Here is a 13,363-nt window from a genome sequence, read left to right on the forward strand (position 1 = left end):
TTAATCTTTACATCCATTCAGAGGCATCTACTGGATGTGACTATGTACAAAAAAAGAATGGATGAGTCTTGGGGTGGAGGGAAGGGAAAGAGGCAGTCAGAAGGGAATAGGAAGCGAAGGGACTCCTAGTGAGCAGTAGAGGGCAAAGGTGGGGAGGGCTGCATGATGGATGGCAAGATTGTAAATCCCCATTGGGCAAAAGAGAAATCCTTTGCAGTACTGTTTATGCCCATCTAACAGTCTGCAGCTGTTACTTCTTGAACATGTCCTGCAGGGGCCCTGGTAGGTATTTGATGACTGTGTCTAGAATGCTCTCTTCTTCCTCCTCCTCTTCATCCCCACAGCCAGGAGGGATTGCCTTCTTTGGGCGTGTCAGACTCCCTTCAGCATTAGCTTCCAGTGCAGCCTGGGCTTCTGCTTCCTTTTCTTCCTTCTTCTTTATCCCATACTGTAGGGGAGAGATAACACATTGTCAGCCACCCACTGAACACGATGACTGATGAACCCAGCCATCACACATGGTGCCTAACATTCTACAATATGAACATCACTGTTAATATTCTGCTTTTGCTCTTTTACAGAGACACCTAAATTATCAATCCTAACAACTTGCCCGGAGTACAGCCCAGTGGATGGACAGCTCTCAGAAGACAAGATGGTCAGATGATCAGATGACTCAGAAACAAGCACAGGAGAGAATCTGGGACTATACAGCTGTGGGCCTAGAAAAGACAATACCAGCTCTGTGTTAGTAAAGTTTTGGGGTGCTATTCTACTGGTGTTGATCCTCCTCTTTTCTGTTAACAAGTCTGATGCTCAAGTCCATCATCTGCAATGATTTTGAAATTCTGTCTGCAGCATTTTATAGTAAAGGTTTATGGATGTGGCAGAACTTCAGGAAAAAAATAATTATCAACAAAAAAAGGCAAACAGGACAGGACAGACAGGCAGACTGCAGTGAAAATGACACAGTTTTAGATACTCTTGTGTGGGAGATACCCTACACAACTTCATCCCTGTTTTGGTATAAGTGGGACAGAAAGACTTCTTAGGGAAAATAAACCTTCATGAGAAACTCTGTCTGTATTTGCACACTGAACTCTGCACTTTCGGGGGTAAAGCTGACTCATGCTATCTGAAGATAAACATCCCTAAGCCTGTGAGTAGAGTGGATATCTGAAATTTGCTACTCCCACAAAGAATTAAGACTTTACATGAGTAACCAGAATCTCATTTTATGATTTTGTGTTCAAAATGCTAGATTTAATAGAGGAGTAAAGATATGCCTGAGTGAATCAGATATTCTCCCTATCAGTGAACAGGGAGAGAAGTGCTGTAGTATCTCAGCTCCCACAGTGACTAGGACTTTCTTTCCAACTGCTAGTTTGAAAGGATGTCCAAGGAAAACAATTTCTGCACCACCAACCCTCATCACTCCTCAGCCTTCATACATCTCAGTAATTGTCAGGTTTTGCTGCTATTTCCATAAGTGTTTCCACAGAAATTTTGGAGATTATGATGATACATGATAAAAATATATACACATACATATATACATGATACACGATAAAAAAAAATCAAGTCAAACTGTCACATGCAAATCTACAGCAAGAAGGATACCTGCAACCTACCCTCTTTATTACTTACAATAATTTCACTTCAGCTACATTAGGGAGGCATTTGACCTTTGTGAGGAAGAGGAAAGGCATTCAGGTTTCTGCAGCAGGTATCAGCTTCAAAATTACTGCTCCATAAAAGCCATTCCTTTATTTATGCCTAAATTTTAATTAAAGTACCAAATGGAATTAAGATTGCTCTTAATTCATCAGAACCATGAAGTAACTAACCTAAACCCATGCAAAGGTCAGCAAAACATTTTGCATGAATAAGCCTGAAAAGAACTTTGAAAAGAAAATCAGATATGATTTCAAAAACATCGAAGAATGGGACAACATACTCAGTATTTTGGGACAACATACTCAGTATTTTCTAGTACCAATAGTATGGTACTGCTGAATAGAAATGAAGTAGATGCTCTTTTCATGATTCCCTCTTTTTATTTTTTCCATTAAGAATAGACCAAATTGTTTACCAGTAAAGCAAAAAATGTTTTGCTGCTGTCATGACTTTCTGATTCCAAAGGGCTCTTGGGTTTGACAAGAAACTCCTAAACATTTCTGAGCAAAGGCAATATTTTTGCTTCCTTTCTCCATCATCATTAAGATGTAGGATGACAGCCTGTAAGGTTGAAACCAGTAACTTCAAAAACTTTTAGTTCTCTAAATCAATTCTTCCAAGCCAAAAATGTTCATTAAGGACATTTGTCTGATGATTTTTGTACCTAGTGGATGCCAGTCACACCAGATTTCACAGGAGAGATGTTCAAGACAAATGATGTCTCCATTCACATCTGAGGCAAAGGCAGCAATTGATCAACTTGTAGCTACAGGGCTGAACACCAAAGACCCAACATAGGACCAGCAAACGCTGCAGGGGGAATGACATACACTGCTAGGCTGTGCTAAGTCTGTATGTCTGGCTGATACTCACTCTCCCTTTCAAGTCACAGGTAGATGTCTCTAGGTGATTCCCAGTGTAATTTATCCACAGACTTTATCTTCCTTTGCCAGCTAGAGGAGAAGAGCGGTAGTGGAGACAACACAAATCATTGTAACACACAGGTCCCCTTCATGCTTTCAAATCCTCCATCTCAAAACAAGTATCAGCTCATGGCAGCTTGATCCTCTAGCTCATGAACTTGTTGAACAAACATCCAGGCCACAGGAAACTGTGGAACAAAAACAACCATTCAAGCACTATTCCGTGCTAGAATAGAGGTAAGTTCAAAGATTATATGAAGGAATTAGCACTGTACTAGTCAGCCTGTGCTGACACATTTCCTTAGGAAGCCTCTACTGATTACCTTCAAAGAATTGCACAGTGCTAGATGGACCTTAGCTCTTACAATATATGGCCAGTCTTATGGGGCAGCTGCAGAATGGGGCAATACATGGCCTGGAAAGAGATTTTTTCACTGTGAAAGGGCACTAAGGAAAACCAGATTCTATTCTTCCAGCTTACTGGCACAAATGCCAAGTACAAAAATTCACTTTTCTAGGTTCCTACCCGTAGTGATGCTACAACATGTGGAACAAGCCATTTCCCCCTAGTACATATGTAACACCCAAATACAAATTCATTTGGGACAAAAGTATTCTCTTGAAGAAAGATGACATTGCATCAAAAGCAATTTTCATAAGAAAGGATCAGTTTTGAGTATTCAGTGTTATCATTTAAACTCGGTGGCATTTTGTAATGCTTTACATTAATCAAAATGTAGGTGAATAAAATGGCATTTTTCAGGTTTGAAATTGTTTCAGAGGAAATAAAATTATAGAAAGGAAAGTCTTAATATGAGCAAAATTTTTAAAAAGCATCTTAGTGTCTTTACATGAAAGGTGTAAACTTTTCACTTTTAGGTGAAGTCCGCAAATAATTTAAAAAAATGTAACTAAAAATAATGAATCTTTTTGGTGCTCTGGCTTTCCTGAGAATGGGAAATATTGCATTATCTCAAAAAAAATGAAGGATGAGAAAAATTTCATTTTTTTTCTAGGTCCTACCCCACAAAATTTAATATCAGAGCCTCTATTTGTATCATTATCTGCTTGGCCTTCACTCATGACACCATATAGTTAATAATGTAGAATTATGGACCTAACTGAGCAAGATGATACTGAAACATTTTAAGCATGTGAACCACCTTGCTGCTTCTAAGTCACATGAGAATTATTTTCACTGGGTCATATGTTGGTGAAATACTGGTGGGTTGGAGTCCTCAGTCATCAGGTGGAGCAGGGAAAAAATACCGTGGCCCTTGATTTATCCCACACTCACTGATTGCGTGTCAGCAAAAAGCCAGATTAGCAATGCTGCCATCAACTTCTTCCCCATCTCTTTCCTTTCCCTGTTCCTTCTGCTTTCCACAGGAAGCCAAAGTAAGTGCATGAACCAAAGACATGCTGGAAATTCAATCTAACTCTAATGGCAGTATGTGTGTCAAGGAATAGGGGGACTACTGAGCCAAGGTGGGCCTGCAGCTAAAATGTCAACCCACCACAAATATAGTTACCATTTCTTTTTACAAGCTTACCATTGCTTACTAAAAATGAACAAATCTATGTAGCAAATATCTAGGCCACAGAATTAATGAAGCAGTAACATCATAGTTAAGTCACTTGCAGAAGTAACTGCTTATCTCTGGGTCAGTTGTGGAACTGACTCTCCAGGAAGACAGCTGCAATCAAGGTGCAAGTGAGTGGTTATCTTTGAATCAGATTTGGAACTGACTCCTTAGGAACAAGTGATTTATCTGGAGAAGCTAAGGAAATGCAGTTTTGTGGTGGATACAAAGACAACTTAAAGACTGCATGGTGGGACGAGCAGAAGATTATCAGTGCAGAGGATACTGGAGTCTGGGAATAAACTGCTGCCAAGATGAACATCTTTCCCATTGACATGCCAGGCAGGATGCCCCTGAGACTCCTGTACTCTACATGGGGATTCAAAAGACCAACAGAGTGGTCTTGCTGACCTTAGCAGGTTGGGTTAACCATAACACAATAACCATAACATGCTACTAATATTTACCATGATTGTATGCTGCTAAGATTATTCTAGTTACTTGCTAAAATTATTATAGTTGCTCACATAACCGTATCTGCTATTGCTGTGGTTGAACGATCATATTTTAGTCTCTATAAACTATTAAATATGACTATGTATATATTCTGTATAGTGACAGCTTCTTTCATCACTGGATATTTTCACTGCACACTTTTCTTCCCTCCTAATACATGGATAAGCAGGGAATGAGGACTGGTGCTCTTGGTACTACACACCTCTCCTGCAGCCCAGACTTGCAGCATCAACTGCTGGGAATGTAAAAAAGATAAACAAAGGCATGTTTTCAGTCCTTGGAGCAGAGAAAGGAATGATGTTCCCTTGGTGAGCTTGACATGTTCACAAGTTCGACTAACACAAGGTTCAGCTGACTGGTGTGTGTGTGAAGCCTACAGCAGGCAGTGGGATGCAAGTAAATGTTGCAATGTCTTGCTAAGATAAACCCATGCAGGTCTGGGTAGCAGGAATTTTGTAATGGAACAGCATGTCCTAGATGGACCTGTCTGGCCAGCACTTTTAGTGGCTGGTAGCAGCTGTCAACCAAGTCTCCTCCACTCTGGCTGCATCTGGGTGACTGACATCTGGAGGTAGGCATACAGGTACTCCACAACACAGCTGAGCACCACCCATGCTGCTAGGAATTGTTCATCACTGGTTGTTTTCACTGTGGACAATTGGTAACATTGCTCTTCTTTCGCTCAGGAAACACCACTTCCTCCCAAGGTGCTCTGAAAGCCTGAAATTGGTCTTCAGTCTGCATCCCAAGAAATAATACTGCACATCAGCTAACAGTGAGTTTTAGTTTCTAGGAAAAGGTTGGCATATGAATGATACTGGTTACATTTCTCTTCAGGGAATTTTTCTGCTCAGTGTTTTTGTGTAGCTGCAGGTGGTACTGAATCTATGTCTGAACAATCTGGCAGATACAGCCAACTCTGGAATTACTATTTTATTTACCAGCTAAGGTTTTAAAAGCTAATGAGAGATTTCAATGGCTGTTCCTTATCTTGCTTCATGTACAAATTAGGGGAGACCTTGTCTCTTCTTACACAGCCCTGTCTATTAAACTTAGTTCACATTCCAACCCACAACACAATAAAAAAAGAATAAAAGTATCAGCCAGACTTGAAAGCATATAGTTAGAGAAGACACTGAGAGAGCAACTTGCCCAGCCTTCCACCTCAAGGGTTAACTTGACCTAAACCAGTCTTTTTCTTAGAGACCTCAGCTGGTGAAGAGCTCTCACTTGCTCTGGAACTTAACTACCCTTTACAATTAAAATATTTCTCTTTATGTCTAACCTGATTCTTTCTGAAATGCCTTTTTAAAAGAAATCTGGAAAACTGAAAAGACACAGCTATTGAAAAAAGCCTTATCTTTCATCTGTCCTTTTGGGCTTCATTTCATGTGTGCTAAGTTTTTTTTTTTCCTCTTTCCTCTTCCATTACGAAAGAGAACACCAGCCCAATTAAGATCTTTCCATCATTACCTCATGGAACCTTCTGCCAGGACTATATGTAGGACGGAAACAATTTGAGAGCACTGACCTTTAGCTCCACAACTGTGAGAGTCATGGGTACAGAAGATTACTCCATGTGTATTTCATTTATGCAAGCCTGAAGTCTTTCTACATGATTTCTTTGGTCTCTCTGTGAGTGAACAGGCTGCTAAGCATATCTTTGGCTTTAATTTTCAGGTGAAGATGAGGCAGTTTTCAGTCAGAGGCTTAGGAAAGTATGTGGCATTGTGATGGTCTATGGTCTGGTTTTGTCTTTTTACTGATGCTGTGGTGAGAGTGCTGTGGTGTCTTTATGTGGCAATGGAAACAGCATATTTTTCTTCCCCTATGTCCATTCCCTCCAAGCTCCTGAGTTGGAGATGTTGCAGAATGAGAGAAGGGTTTTCCTACAGGACATGGCAGTACTGAAACCCAGAGCCCTGTGTACTCTGTTCTCAGCACACAGAGCCTGCTTTGATGTGGATCTGGCCCAGCAATGTGCACTGGCTCTTCTTCCACCTCAAATTAGGGATCTCTTGATTTAATTTGTTTGCGCACTCTGGCTCTTTTTAGTTTGTTTTACTTGGTCTACTTGTCTTTCTGATCAGTTCATTTATCCCTCGCTTGATGTCCAAGGAGTTGCTATGGAGAAGGGGAGAGGATTAGCCCCCAGAAAACTTCCGACGAAGACTTTTAACACATTTGAAAGGTGGACACTCTCTGTGCCCCTCAATTTATCCATTTAAGTCTAAGCTCTGCCGTGCACTGTCAGAATTACTCAGACTGCCTCAGGCAGCTCAGCCATGCTGACCCTGGATAATCTCTGTGCCTTGTGAGGAGTAATAAACAAAGAATCACAGCCTGCCACATGGGGAACTGTGCAACTTTCCAGCTGTGGTAGAGGATGAAAGTTAAGAGAGAGAGTGCTGGGTGTCTGTCACTGCCACTCCATGGCAGGGGGAGGTGTGTGTGTCTGAGTGTTTTTGTCACCACAGGCTGCTGCATAGCTCTGCTGGCCAGGATCCTGTCGCTGTGTTAGTGGAAGAGGGCTGATTAATAATGGAAAAGAACAAGGTGAAGTCTAGAAACTGCAGTCCTAAATTACATTGTTCAATTGTGTGTGATCCAAACAGGAGCACAACTCAGGAGAGAGGTGGCAGAGAAACGAGAGCAATAAAACTTTGGGAAGGAGGCATTTAATATGCAAAGGCAGAGCTATGGATATATGAGCAGTTTCTGCTTCATGACTCATCTCTCCTGGAACAGACCTTCCCAAGCTGTCTCCTTAGGGGCCATCAGAGTTTTTCAGCTGCTTGCCTGCAGACAATTTGTAGACATGCCTTCTGTCCTTTGAGGCTTTTCTGTCCTCACCCAAGGCTCCATCTCCCCACAGGTTCCCTGTGTCTGCATGTGCCTTGCTCCTCTCTGCTAGCTCAGGTTTTCAGCCCTGTCAAAATCACAGCAGCTCTTCATTCATCACCTCTCTTGGTTCAGATCTTCCAGTATGCATTTCAGTCTTATCCCCTCTTTCTCTCAGGGGGCTCCCATGGCAAGTACACAGAGGCCTCCAGTTTTCAGCTTGCACCATACGCACAGATCAGATGCAGATATGGATCTCAAAGGTCTCATCTGATCTTCATCTGCCTCCCATCAGTGTCTTCTGATGATCAGGGCCAGTCAGCATGGGTTTATGAAAGGCAGGTCCTGCTTGACTAACCTCATCTCCTTCTATGACATGGTGACCTGCTTAGTGGATGAGGGGAAGGCTATGGATGTTGTCTATCTGGACTTTAGCAAGGCCTTTGACACTGTCTCCCACAGCATTCTCCTGGAGAAGCTGGCTGCTCACAGCTTGGATAAGTGCACTCTCCGCTGGGTTAAAAACTGGCTGAATGGCTGAGCCCAGAGAGTGGTGGTGAATGGAGTCAAATCCAGTTGGCGGCTAGTCACGAGTGGTTTTCCCCAGGGCTCAGTATGGGGGCTGGTTCTGTTTAATATCTTTATTGACGATCTTGATGAGGGGATTGAGTGCACCCTCAGTAAGTTTGCAGATGACACCAAGCTGGGTGGAAGTGTCGATCTGCTGGAGGGTAGGAAGGCCCTACAGAGGGACCTGGACAGGCTGGATCAATGGGCCAAGGTCAACTGTATGAGGTTCAACAAGGCTAAGTGCCGGGTCCTGCACTTGGGTCACAACAACCCCATGCAACGCTACAGGCTAGGGGAAGAGTGGCTGGAGAGCTGCCTGGCAGAAAAGGACCTGGGGGTGTTGGTTGACAGCCACCTGAACATGAGCCAGCAGTGTGCTCAGGTGGCCAAGAGGGCCAATGGCATCCTGGCTTGCATCAGAAATAGTGTGGCCAGCAGGACCAGGGAGGTGATAGTGCCCCTGTACTCGGCACTGGTGAGGCCACACCTTGAATACTGTGTTCAGTTTTGGGCCTCTCACTACAAGAAGGATATTGAGGTGCTAGAGCATGTCCAAAGAAGGGCAATGAAGTTGGTGAAGGGTCTGGAGCACAAGTCTTATGAGGAGCGGCTGAGGGAGCTGGGGTTGTTTGGAGAAGAGGAGGCTGAGGGGAGACCTTATTGCTCTCTACAGCTACCTGAAAGGAGGTTGTAGTGAGGCGGGGGGTCAGTCTCTTCTCCCAAGTAACAAGTGATAGGACAAGAGGAAATGGCCTCAAGGTGTGCCAGGGGAGATTTAGATTAGATATTAGGAAAAATTTCTTCAGGGAGAGAGTGGTTAGGCATTGGAACAGACTGCCCAGGAAAGTGGTACAATCACAGTCCCTGGAAGTATTCAAAAAACGTGTGGATGTGGTTCTTAGGGACATGGTTTAGAGGTAGACCAGGCAGTTAGGTTAATGGTTGGACTCGATGATCTCAGGGGTCCTTTCCAACCTTAATGATTCTATGATTCTATTCTTCTGGTGACACTGGGGGAATCTGACAGACACTTCCTTCTCCCCCATGGCAACATCACTGCCTGAGAACCACACAACTGTTATCCATTCTGATTAGCTGCATGATTGCAACACATTCTTATGCGAATACTCATTGCCCCCAGCATCCAAGAGTAGTGCTGCCCAAATCAATAGATTTGAAAGTTTCTTTTCTGCTGTTCCACAACAGAAGAGAAAGCACTGCTATCCTAAGGAGATCTATGTGTAGTCAACAACCCTTGCTACTTTACCTTGACTGGAAGCAACATCACATCTGTACAATGCTTGCTGTTTGCTGTTTGTAAGTGAAAAGCATAGCTCCATCTGGTTCCTGGTTGCAGAGGACACTGTGAATTTGCTGCAATGATCAAGGAGATTCTTTTCATTGGTCTCAATGAAGATGGGACCAGACATATATTGTTAAAAGACAGGGATGGGAAATATGTTTTGCCTTCATCTCCTATGGATGCTGATTCTATGCTGAAGCAAATTGGCCATTCTGCTCACTGGTGAACTGCCTGGACTGTGCTAGGTTGTCACAGTCAAAATGCATCTTTCCCATTACTACAATCAGGTGGTGTGAACTACAATTTGTGAACAAATTTAGTCCTCTTTGGGAAGCAAGACTCTATGAGAGACAACAGGCATAGGTATCACATATCATAATTTTTTCATAATACTCAGCAGAAAACATGTTTTCCTTTTCTCTGTGTTTGCAAATATGTTAATTTGCTTCCTTTTGTGTATGCAGCATCCATATTAAAACAATGCCTTACTGCACAACGATCAGCCTCAGTGAAAGGGAATGAGGTTTAGAAAGTTTCAGGAGTGAAGGTAATTAAATTACTGCTGAATAGCAGAGACTTCCATCTTGTAATCAGAGAAGAAATCTCCAAAGTAAGCAGAGAATATCTGACTCATGAAGAAGAGCATAGGATCAGAGGCTCCAAAATATTGATTTTAGGTACCTGGAGGGTTGACTGAAATCACCACACTGACTCATGACCGCAGGGCCCAAGATAAGTACTGTACATATTGTCCTCCTAAGCTTTTAGGTCCTTTGGAAAATCTCTCCCCCAGAACCCAACTTGTGGCTTCAATTACGAAAATCTGGGTCAATTCTATTCTTCAAAGCAGCTGAGACAGGATAAAAAGAAAGAAAAGTTACATATTCCACACTAACAATTACAATTTAATTGCCTATAGCTTACAGCGAAAATTTAGTTTTGCTCCATGATCACCAGGATGGGATCAAGCTTCAGAAGTTTCCCATGAGAACAGAGGCATTTTCCAGTGATGCAAAGCAGGTGTGCTCCTAGCCAAAGTGGGATATGATTTCTTCTGTTTCCAATGTCTGCATTTAGGTTTTTTACAAGAAAAACTTCCCAGAAGCCAATGGCAGGGACCCTGGAAATGTACAAATGCAGTCACTTGTATAAGTTTAGAAGAATTTATGTTACAGCTATGTATCTGACAGCATAAATAAATTCATAGGATATATCTGTGTTTATGTGTGCACTTTGCAAGATCAGAACATGGAATATAAGCTGCTCCTCCTCCTTCCTTCCTCCTGCAATTTTTTGCTTTGCCAAATGAAAGCCTTCCTTTTAGTACAAGGCTGGTAGAATTAATTCCCCAGGATGCTGCAGTAATTTATATCAGATATACCTATATAGTTTCCATAGCCTCTGTTTACCATATGTGAAAAGCTCTTTGGTTGGTTGGTTGGTTGGTTTTTTGTTTGTTTATTGTTGTTGTTGTTGTTTTGTTTGTTTATTTTAATTTTTATTTTTGCATTATTTCATCTTAATTTGAAAGCTCTAGTCTAGTCAGTGTAGGTCTGGGCTTGTGTTTCTACAAGAACCTAACACAAGTGCTCCAGGAGTGGGTTCACTGCAGGATGAGGAGTCAGCTTTGTCTTACGGTGCAAAGCATGGTGAAGACACAGTTAACTGCCAAAGGAAATATTATTTGTCCTCTCCAGGGGGATAGGGAACTCACTGACTGTTCATGAGGCTTAGAAATTGTTATCATCCTGCATTGCTAGGTTTGTGCTTGCTAGGGTTCATAATTTCATTGCCTTATTGATCACAAGCACTTTGCCAGACTGGAGGTTGAAGCTAGCTGAAATTCAGAGGCTGAACCCTAAGCGGCTGATTCATTTCAAGTTCAGCTCTCAGTAGATAGATAAACTACATGAGCTCTCTGCATCTGATATCTTTGCAAATCTCTGGCAGGCCACTAAAAGTAGTTTTTTAAAAAAAAGTTTCTGAGTGCCAGTTTTGTTTCTAGCACGTTGCATTCATTTCTCTGTGCACTTGTCAGGCCTTGCTATTATGAACTTTAGGTTGTTCTTAACATTTTGTAGCACAGTAGAAAGTGCTCTTGAATTAGTATGTTACCAGCAAAGAAAAGTGGCAGGTAACAGAGCTCATCACAGCAGATGAAGAATGAACTTAGAAAGCACTCTGGAAGTGATATATGATTGAAAGTATGCCCCAGCTAAATTTATGTTCCCTACTGTAGTTCAGCACTATAAGGGACAGATGCATTCAGTTGTACTCTTTTATTAGCAAATTTGAGGGAAATGAAAAAGATGAAATTCTATCTAAAGATAACAGATCATAAATATAGCTTAATTGTTACACAAGCAAAAAAAAAAAAAAAAAAATCCAAAATATTAGAACAGAGCCAACTAACAGTCCCAGATATTAAAGGAGCACTCATATCACCACTGCTGAGAATCCTGGGGACTAACCTGGAAGGAAAATAGTCCCCTAGACTGACATTTACATATGCATCTTCATTTTTTCTCCAGCTTTCTGTGTAACCTGTATGGGAAAGAATTCATTTTTTCTTGGTGGACAAAGAACTTAAGTAAGATTTACCCTTCCAGAGGGGCTGCAGTGAGAGTCTGCCCTGAAACACAGTCATTGGTTATAATGATACCACACTGAAATATAACGAGTTGCTTCCACACCATTCTTATAAGGTTATTCTGTCCTCAGTAACTCCCCTGGATTGACAGGATGAGTTTGACAGGAAATCAAGCTCCCTCAAACTTTTCACTAAGAATTCTTTTCCTTCAGTAACCTACACCAATGTTTTCAATGCTGACTTTGCTGACAGCACAACACAATGCAATTCTGCAATACTAAGAGCTCAGGAAAAGATTTGTTAGGTGACTATCTTTAGTCCTTGCTGTGAGACTATTTAATTTTTGTCATAAACTCCTTGGGGATTCTTCCGTGTGGAATAAATCCTGCCATACCCTATTGTGGCTAGGATCTAATTAGCACACCCACCCTGACAGTACATCTGTGGAGACCAAGGCATTGCCACAAGCTCAGAGCCAAGACTCAGTAAAATGAAAGGTAGTTAATCAATTAGTTTCAAACCTTTACATGCACTTCCCTCTGAAGTACCAAAAGTACTTCTCAATCCCATTAGCCAGCAAGAGAGAGGAGAACTCTGACATCAAAATGCTCGAAAAGTAGGAATAATGCTTTTGACAGCCAAAAAGAGCAAGTATGAAAGTAGGAGTGTTTATTCACATGCTGTAGCCCTTCACAGGGACATGAAAAATGAAGGGCGAGTCACTTATCCTTCTCTAGCCCTTTTTGATCTGGCACACCAGCCTCTCCCTTTGTAATTCAAGGTAGTTTTCTTGCTCCCCAAGAGGCTGTGGAAGTCATGTTTGTTGTGAATGAAAGTTGATAAGGGAGAATATCTGGTGCATCTAACAATCCAACTGAATAGTGTTAATGGTGTTACAGTGCTAGAGGGACTCACTCAGGCTCTATAGTGCTGCAAGGTTGGGTTGCTATTACAAATTTGGAGAACTGCTGTCACCTGTGAACAGCCACAAGCTCCCACCATTGCAACAGCCTGCAATCAGCTTGGGCTGATAGCTCAAAACCCACACTAGAGATGAGGTGCATGTTTCACATTTCTTCCAGGTGGAATCAGCTGTTGACCTTTTCTCATCGTTTCTGTTCACTGGACATGGTCAGAGAACAGATGTTTAGCACTGTCAGTGATATGTGAGCAGGGGCAGATCCCATGAAGCTCATGACCCACATCAAGCTAAGAGCTCTACAGCTAAAGGGAGAGACAAACTTTGTATAGAAGAGCTTGCTGACTCTACTGTACATTTCTCATAGGCATGCCTTTGTTTTATGGCAACAAGACAAAAAAAATTCATCTCACTCCTATCAGCTCCTATTTACTAAAGTAA

General features: G+C 42.0%; 1 protein-coding gene across 1 annotated transcript in view; it reads right to left on the minus strand.

The window, feature by feature from the left end:
* Nucleotides 1-250: 250 nt before the first annotated feature.
* The window catches only part of CPLX1 (complexin 1), a gene marked incomplete at both ends in the record, with an annotated part of 131,943 nt that continues 118,830 nt past the window's right edge, over nt 251-13,363 (minus strand). Inside the window, one exon of the mRNA XM_082335579.1 lies at nt 251-448. Coding sequence (XP_082191705.1) covers nt 251-448 — 198 coding nt within the window. The remainder of the gene's footprint in view (nt 449-13,363) is intronic.

This window comes from Platalea leucorodia (genome assembly GCF_965183815.1).
Source record: "Platalea leucorodia genome assembly, chromosome: Z".
NCBI classification, from domain to species: Eukaryota; Metazoa; Chordata; class Aves; order Pelecaniformes; family Threskiornithidae; genus Platalea; species Platalea leucorodia.